The sequence below is a fragment of the Littorina saxatilis genome, linkage group LG11 (genome assembly GCF_037325665.1).
Source record: "Littorina saxatilis isolate snail1 linkage group LG11, US_GU_Lsax_2.0, whole genome shotgun sequence".
Classification (NCBI taxonomy): Eukaryota; Metazoa; Mollusca; class Gastropoda; order Littorinimorpha; family Littorinidae; genus Littorina; species Littorina saxatilis.
In genome coordinates this window covers 43,649,158-43,658,811 of record NC_090255.1, presented here as the reverse complement: position 1 = coordinate 43,658,811, position 9,654 = coordinate 43,649,158, and the positions used below count along the sequence as shown (strand labels likewise).

The 9,654-nt window shown below is 40.5% G+C and overlaps 1 protein-coding gene across 1 annotated transcript in view; it reads left to right on the top strand.

Annotated features, from left to right (window-relative positions):
- Positions 1-9,654, top strand: part of LOC138980544 (uncharacterized) — a 47,239-nt gene that overhangs the window by 7,852 nt on the left and 29,733 nt on the right. The window contains exons 3-6 of the mRNA XM_070353434.1: positions 342-623; positions 910-1,200; positions 2,461-2,742; positions 7,832-8,113. Coding sequence (XP_070209535.1) covers positions 342-623; positions 910-1,200; positions 2,461-2,742; positions 7,832-8,113 — 1,137 coding nt within the window. The remainder of the gene's footprint in view (positions 1-341; positions 624-909; positions 1,201-2,460; positions 2,743-7,831; positions 8,114-9,654) is intronic.

Below are 9,654 nucleotides of genomic sequence, written 5' to 3'. Positions count from 1 at the left end.
CACACACACACACACACACACACACACAGAACTGCCTTATGCCGCAAACAAAGTTTGAGTAAGCTTACCTGAGTTGTTTGTTTGAGGAAGTGCTAAGAGGAAGATGTTTTCCACATGTTAATAATTATTATTAATGAAGTTTTCGGAAAATCTACAATTTGGTCAGGCAATCAGTAAGAAAATAGTCCTTGAAGCTTTTACAATTTTGTGTAGGATTAAACGCCTGCAATGACACTGTCCATTTGTAACTTTAGTATTATTTTCTGTCTGCATAAGGAAAAATCTATTCAAATTGCCAGCTCATATGTCTGATTTGGGTTTGCCATTATTTATTGAAACAGAAGCACCATCAGCACTATTTTTGAAACATTGTCCAACGGACTACATACTGCCCGGCGATGAAACTGCCAGCTGCACGTGCATGACGACAGATCCTGGTGTCCCGGCTGCCTTGATCTTGTGGGAAGATCCACAGCGGGATCTGGTGACATTCACGAAAAGCGAAACATCACTGAACCTTTTTTTCAGAGACGTAAAGGCAAACTTCAGTGACCAGGCCTACCATTGTGTCCTGCGACATATCACGGGGGACCTAACTGTTTCGTACACGCCTTTACTTGTGGGTATGTGAAACAGCAAACATAGATTACTCGTCATCAGAAACTAGGTCGATGCAGTTGAGTGTAGATCTTTGTGATGAAGCCGTTGTTTTTTTTAAACCATTCTTAAAAAGCCATTCAATTCCCTGGTGTATACAACGAAGACCATGGTTGTACATGTGAGTAGTGTAAAAACAACTGTATTCTTTTTGTGAATACCAACACAGTTTTTTGCACGCTGCATTATGTTGCAGTCAGTTGTAAATATCTCTTATCTTTTCAGTTGATTATGACACTCTTTGTCCTATAGTGTCACCAGAAGCTCCAGAAATTGAAGGACTAAATGGAAGCTACACTACAGGCGAAAACGTCAAGCTGAAATGCACAGTGAGAGGCGGTATTCCAGAGACACAGAACATCTTTTTTAACTGTCCCAACCACCCGGACCAGCCGGACAAGATAGAGGACTCCCAGCTGACAAGCTCCCTAACTTTCCAAGCTCAGATATCAGACAACAACACCCAGTGTTACTGCTATGGCACCAATGACTTTGTTCAGAGCAGTAGTGTCTCCTTTGCCCTTTATGTGGGCATTGCTCGGGGTAAGCTAAGTCGTATGCGTATTACCGTAGTCTTGCTCCTTTATTGTCAACAAGTATCGGAAAGCTAAGTATGTTTAGTCAATACACAGTAAATTCGATACCACTGAAGAGGATGTCGAGGAAACTTGTTGGTTTGTTTGTATGTTTGTTTTCTGCTTGGAAGTGACAACAAGTAAGTGACAAAGTCACATTTCACAAGAATGTTCCTCGATCTGTTCAGTGAATGGAACAGCAACAGTGGTTTGAAGTTGTATGTAAAGATAGTAAATATTAACTTTCTGTGGATTGCCAAAGGGATAGTTTTTCAACGTTCCTCCCATTTAGGGAAGAATACTACATTACTCAGTCGTGAGACTTATGTTTACATAAAGGTTTCAAAAAACTTTACACTGAGCAGGGTAGATGTAATTGAATAGCACGGGAAAATAGAATATGCAGCTATGGAGAAATGAACACATCTGGAGACGAGTTTCATATTATTTTGTAAGTATATTTGACTTTTGTCATCAACATACCCTTATGTTCAATCCACGTTTTAACTTTGCAATTTGATAACCGGTAACAAACAGGTAAGACTGAATGAGGCACACTGTATAATCTTCACATGTGCCTTGGAAATTGTAATTCCCTAAATCAATATGTGCGCACACGTGTTCAATACTTGAAATCCATACTTGGTCATAATAACCATAAAATACGCACGCTACATGGAATTGCCCGAGTTTTGCATCTGTATGGAAAACGTGAAAATAAATTTGATAATAGTATCTTTTTATTGTATTAACTGAGAGAAAAAACAGAAGACCATTAGGGTTCCCTTTAATTTCTGTAAACAAGTAAACAAAATCATGTGGATTACCTTGCAATCTGTCCTGAATGCTGCAGATTTTGACATGATATTCCATGATAGTGAAACGAGTTTGAACTGCTTTTTTATTGTTTTAATTTCTATTATCATAATGAATTTCATTAGCAGGCAAGTCGAAGAAAGGATAACGTTACCCAAAACAAAAGCGTATGCGAATATGCACGTTACACTAGCAGTTACTATGGTCAAGAGATCAGGTATTATTTCACAGCCCAGCTACTTTGATGGAGGAGTTATGTTGTAGTGCTCAGTTACCAATGAATTTTTGTTTAAACAACTCTCGGCTTGGATTGTACTCCACTAATGAGTAAATTGCCTTTTTTATGGTGTTTACAAATACATTTTAAAACAAAAAATGTTGATAACACTGGTCTATTTTTGTCTGAATACAGATCCTGCTTTTCAGCCATTGCTCAGTTTGCAAAACTGCACGATGTACGTCGTGAATAATGCATCCAGCTGCACCTGCGTGGCTGAGAACCTAGGGAACTCTAACAGTGTTCTCCTTTGGAAAGATCCAGATGGGCAAAGCACGAATGTCAATGCTGTGTCCAATACATCGATAAGACTGACCTTGGGGAACGTGGATGCAAAGTTCAATAAGCAACGATACCAGTGTGAATTGTTGCATGGTTCGGAAGTCCAGAAGATTTTTTACACTATCAATATTGCAGGTTTGGTTCAAATACACACTACATACATTACAAATGTAAATTTCTTATTTCAAGTTCAATTACACTTCAGATGCATTAAGAATTCGGTTTCACTCTTTCAGAGGAATATCGTGCACTTCACAAACGGGTCGATAAGCATATGTAAGCAAGGTGATTACCTTCTAATTGCATGGATATGGAGGCACATAGTAAAATTCCTCAAAAGCATAATGTGCTGGCACACAAGGACAAAATGAGCTGACGTTTTACATATTTATTTTACATATGCAGTCGGACCCACTTATAAGAAGCATCACTCACAAGAAAGAATGTTTTTATTTCCCTCCTATATGATATGTCTTCTTTCTTTCGCTTATTATTCTCCGGATAAGAAAAATGCCGTTATTGCGTCCCTTATATAAGAAAAGAAGGATTTTGCGATGAAGCTTATTTCAAAGTTCAAATACCATTTTTCATTACAAATGAAGGCCCCATGAGAGGAATTCCCTGTCCAAAGTTTGATCAGCAGTACCTTATAGAAGACGGGGGATAGTCTGTATTCAGTTTATGTGAGATAAACAAGGCCAACCTAAGTATATCGGCATGTGATTAAGATTAAGATTATGTACCAAGCTCAAGCCACACAAGTGCAACGCATGTGGAAAAGCATACCCAGGTAGCAGGTGAATGGAATTGTCGGGGCATGGATTTCACAAAGAAACCATGGAAACGCACAAGTGTTCTTGACCTTGTGGAAAGACAGTTGTAAAAAGAAAGTGCATGCTCGATCATGAAAAAAGTCACACGAGGGAAACTCGCTACAGCTGTGAGGTGTTTGATGCAGTTAAGTTTCGAGTGCAAATTCGTAGCCATCTGAGAAAATGTTTTGAGTAGATAGATGTGAGCGTTAACTCTGTGTCGGCCACTGCAACTCAATTTACGAATTTGTTTTTTTAATAAAAGCCTTACCATCGAGAATTTTATTTTTTCATTCAGTAGAAAAGACTGTTTTTACACATCCATCGTGCAACTGAGCTGCTGATAAAGCAATGATTTTCGTTTTTAATTGGAGCCTTACGAGCGTTTTTTTTTGTGTGTTTTTTTTCTGTCCGAATGTTGTCCCTGATGTTTTGGCCCTCCCATGAACCGCAACAATTTTCCATGAAACAGCTTATATCCAATTCGCCAAAACAGTTTTACATTATCATTATACCTCATCGAGGTAGTGAATGGGCTTGGAAATAAACGGACAACATCCATGGATAATTTGAAAGCAATGTTATCTAAAGGAAACACGTCACGGGCTGCTAATTCGTGAAACTGAATCCAAGTTTGCAAGTGGCCGCTTTAATCAAGTTATTTACAAGATACAAGATACAAGATATTTATTCACCAATTTTGCAAAAGGATTTCATCTTGGCACGGCACGGTAAAAATAAAATAAAAACCAACCAGACACATATGCAGACACACATCACCATGCATGCATACATATGTACATTACACTGTCATGCACACACAGACACAACTCACACACACACACACACACACACACACACACACACACACACACACAATTATTTACATACTCACACATAACCAGCCACATATCTACATCACAAATTCACATCGTCGCCTTGTAAAGGTAAAAACCATATCAGTTTAAAAGGGGTGCCAGTAATATCAATACAACATTAGTGAATACTAGAACAATACCTAAAATTTATAATCCATGTAAAAGTAAGCAGTACACGTAATTATTATCATTTAGTCAGATCATCACATAAAATTATATAATCATAATCTAGCCAGTTAGACAGTTTAAAACAACAGTATTAACAGACTATCACAGATCTACTCAAGCACCTGAACCTAGAGTCGCATTGCACAAAACTACTACCATCACAGAACTACTCCAGCACCTAAAAATTAAGGACCATTCCACATTGCACATATTTCCACTATCACAAGTTATGAGAACAGTAATGGAATGCAGTGAAAGGACTAAGTAACAAAAGAACCCCCCCCCCCAATCCTATAACTACAGTATATTACAACGTCTTCACTACAGGAGTTGTCAGTACAGCATGGGGAATGAAGCTAGAGCGAAAGCGACTAGTTCTGGCTTTCAAAGCTCTGTAGCGCCTACCAGATGGAAGAGGCTCGAAGAAGTGGTTTGCCGGGTGGGAGGGGTCGCGAACAATCTTTCCTGCTTTTCGACCTGAGCGCAACTCAAAAATAGAGGCAACGGAAGGGAAGTCACAGCCCGCGATTTTGGAGGCTGTCCGCACAATGCTCTCCAGTAGCTGTTTCTCTTTCTCAGTGGTGCTGCCATACCAGACCGTGATAGAAAAACACAGGGTGCTCTCAACGACTGCGCGATAGAACTGCGCCATGATTTGCTGTGACATACGGAACTTGCGCAACTGTCTCAGGAAGTGCAGCCGCTGCTGGCACTTCTTAATGATGGACGTGGTGTTCCCGTCCCATTTCAGGTCTTCAGAGATCAGTGTGCCGAGAAATTTGAATGAAGAGACCTGTTCTACAGCTTCCCCATTTATTTCAAGGGGCAAGATGGGGTCTTTCTTTCGTCGAGGGTCGATAACGACTTCTTTTGTTTTAAGAACGTTTAGCTCGAGATCATTTTCAGAGCACCACTCAACCACTCTTTGAACCTCCCCCCGGTATGCGTCCTCATTGGAGTCAGAAATCAGGCCTTCAATGGTGGTGTCGTCTGAGAATTTGATTATGTATGTGGATGGGTGAGCGGAGGTGCAGTCGTTGGTGAAAAGGGTGAAGAGTAGAGGGGACAGAACACAACCCTGCGGGGCACCAGTGTTTAGAGTGAGTGAGGCAGAGAGTGAGTTGTTGAGTCGGACGACCTGAGGACGGTCAATCAAGACTGGGAGAAATTCGTGCAGTCTCTTCAACTTTTCGTCGACGTCTTTACACTTCTTCACTTGAAATTGCTGGAATTTGTTATTTTGTTTGCATCAAACACGATTTCACTTTTTTTTCACAATAATAGTTTTACCTTGCATTTGAAGAATTGATGGGACCACAATACCATCATCTTTCCCAATCTTTTCCCAGTCTGTGAATTTAGTGTTAAAACCGGTATTGTAAGTTTGTTGTCACTATGGGCATTAACAACGTGGTTGATGACAACTTCAATAAGCTTGTAGTAGCATCTGAAATCCATTTGTTTAAGTGTAAAAAAGAAAGAACAAGCCTGAGTTACTTGACTAAAATGCAAACCTCCGACTACTGTCACGTAAAAGGCTAGCACATTTGGTTTCAGATAAAGAAAATATTGCATGGAAATCGAGGTTAGAGAAAATTTCCATTGCTTGGGGCCCGTAACAGGGGAAGACTGGGGCCCGTAACAGTCAGAACATGGAAAAGTCTGGGGCGCGTAATATTGAGCACATGGGTACCCTTTTATTTTGTTCTCGTACTTCTTCACGATAAATCTAGTCATTATGCCCTTTTCCCATGAAGTTGAAGAGAGTCTAAAAAATCAGTTTTAGTGGATATCCATCCAATGGACTGCGTTTATTTAGTGTTTTTACCATTTGTTTCTCCAACATAGTCACATTTTCGCTGAAATAAAGTGTTTTTTGTGTGATTGTGCATAAACAACTTGCCTACATTTAGAAATAAAAACACTGCTTAGTACTGAAAACCTTCACAACTATCACTAAACTAATTTGATTTTTAGTCCACTTCTAATTCTTTTCTGTAATACAACTTTAAGCCATAATGCCTTCACTCCACTTTCGCCTTCTGGGTACAAAATCTGGGGTAACAACCGTCTGGGTACGTATATTGGGCGTAATGTGTCTCAACGTGACACATGTTTCTGTTATTTTATCCACACTCATCGAGGAGGCTGCTACTAAGCTAGCAATGGGAGAATGTTCTGAACCCCACAGGTATTCTATCTTCATAGTTGTTTCCTTCCAAATATGAGCAAACCGTTCATTTACTGAGCTTCTGCTTGCACGTTTCTATTTTTGTCTGCTAGGGCCAATCAAATCAGTCGACTTAAATACTTTTTGGCTCACGTAAGTGTAGCCTATGCGATGCTAAACTTTGTCTGTCTGTGCGTGTGTGTGTATGTGTGTGATAGAAACTTTAACATTTGACTAAACACCGAAATACTAATTTTACCTGGTTATTATCCAAGCAACAGCTTCAAAATATTGAAGCAATGATCAACATTTCGTCGGCACGTATGTAGTTAAAGTGTGTATCCAAAGAAAACGGGTGTTGTTTGTTTGTTTTTTTGGTGGGGTTTTTTTTTTGGGGGGGGGTAAAAACAGGTGACTGGTTTGTGTCGTGTGTGGTATGTAGACCAGGTCAGGGGTCAAGATTAGGTCAGATCGCGTGAAGGATGATGGTATAGATACAGTTATCACCGAGCTGCAGTTCGCCGATTCAAAGAAGACGATTTCACATTGTTCGGTTTCGTAATAGATAAAGAAGATACCAAAGGAGATTTCCTACAGGTTAATCTGCGCAGGAAGCGCTGTCGAAAGCGCAGTGTCGATCTGGCCATCTGGCAGTCGTGTCCCCGTAAGTAGGCTACAGACAGACAGATCTAGATCTAGTGTCTCGCACTCTTGCACCGTGTCACCTATGCTTACTGTGTGTGTGTATATATGTGACGGAGTGATTGAGTTTGTGTTACTGTTTGTCGATTTCTTACGTGAGCCTTGAAGGCTTTGCCTCTTGTATAATAATGATAGTTTAAGTGTTTTTATAAGACGCTAATCGTAACATAGTTCATATGCTGATGTAACTCAAAAACTGTCAGAATACCAATCCCTCGTGCTTTTCTGTTAGTTGCAGGAAGTTTTAGGCTCAGACATCATTCTGTAATGTGGAGACAATAAACTAAATGTCAATAAAAAAGAAGATAAAAAGAATCTCAAATCCAAGGGAGGGGCACATGCACATGAATACCCGGTTGGTTTTACACACTCACTCTGTCCAATGATATGCTTTGGTTTTAACTTGTGACACTAGTTTTCCCTGACAATTACAATACGTATCTGAAGAGCTTGCCCATTATCTCACAGCAATAATTCAACTATGATGTCAACAGAGCCGCCTTCTCCGCCATACCTGAAAGAGTGCCCTGCTGCTGAAGGGTTGCACGATCCTAATGCCAACTGCACGTGCGTGACATCTAGACTCGGCGAACCAGCAGCCCTCTTTGTATGGGATGACCCAGACCAAAACGCTGTTGTCTTCACTAAAAATGAAACGTCCTTGACCCTTTCTTTTGCTGCTCTGAATGAAACGTATCGTGGACAGGCCTACCGCTGCATCTTGCGGCATATTACTGGAGATTTGGGGATTGAGTACACACCACCCAAACCATTTGGTATGTATAAATCTCTCTCTCTCTCTCTCTCTCTCTCTCTCTCTCTCTCTCTCTCTCTCTCTCTCTCTCTCTCTCTCTCTCTCTCTTGATTTTTTTTGAGTGGTTCGTTCAAAAAATTTCATTATTACAAAATACTGTCATGCCCTACAGGCTAAAAACATCAAGTCAACATCATTGATATATCTGTTAGTTTTAGCAGCGCATATTAACTTTTTTAACACGAACGCCGGGATTATGCGTGACTGTGGAAGGAATTTATGAAGTGGAACAGCAGAATGTGACCAAGCAGCGATTGGAACATGTTGTGCTAGATAACTGCAATTTGTAATCAACTGGTCGTTATTTCTTTTTTTAGTGTGACCATTAGCTGACTCTGCGTGGCATCAACGCCATTAGGATGACAAATATGGCGAAGAGACACAGACTCTTGAGCAGACTGAAGGATAAGGAGAGAAACACGGTCAATTCCTGACTCGTTTTTCATGCGGATACCACAATAGCTATTTAAACTGCTCACAATGCCAGACATCTGGATAATAATAATAATTGTCAGTAAGTACTGGTGTCACATGACTGATGTGAACCAGTTGATTGGCTAATGGCGATGCGCTAAAACTGTTAGCGCACTCTTGGAGTGCGCTAACTTTTCCACAGAGCGTATTCTTACGCCCTTTACCAAAGCAAGACTGTGCTCTCATCCTCAGAATTAATTACTGACATGTAGCTTATATTTTCCACAATACCAAATGACCATAAATTCCCTGCTTCTCAATTAAAGCAGAAGTGGGTTTTTTTCTGACAGATTGCATGTGCCTGTGCCACAGTGCGGCTGCCACTGATCTAAAAATACAAGCCGCTGTGTTTCATCTAATTCTCGCCGACTTGCATAGATTCTTCTCATCGTGTTAGTGGCATGTAGCTTATCATCCACATTACCAAATGATGAGTTAATATAATATTCCCACCCGCTAGCAGAAAACACAAGTGTTATTCCGATAACGTACCAGCTAGACCAGTTTGGAAGACTGACTCGATCGACTCTGTCATACCATAGATATCCCTCTATGGTCATACGTAGCCGCACTGACTACACTGAAATACGACTGCATCAGTTCAGTAAATGAATGGTTTCCGAATTATTATTTCAAGGCAAGAACAATCGTAATCGAAAACGTGTAGGGTTCAGAACGTTCTTACCATTATAAGACTTATTACCAGCGTGCCTCGTGCGTGCAGACTCAGTCAGTGCAGACTGCATGCAGTGGTTTGATTGCCCTAGCAGACGACATAAACCCCGCTCAGCAAATTAACATGTTGGGCAAATGTGAACGAAAAAACGATGGGGATATAATACGTGTAGGGTTCAGAGCATTCTTACCGTTCATATTTAGTATCAGACTCCCCGATGAGTGAAGATACAACACGAGAAATATGCCACATTTGTTTTGAAAATGTGCGAACCGTCGAGTCCCGCGGCTTCGAGTCAATTCAAGGGGAGTCACTCCGCACAGTCAATCCGTCGAAGCTCGACTGGAGGTTTC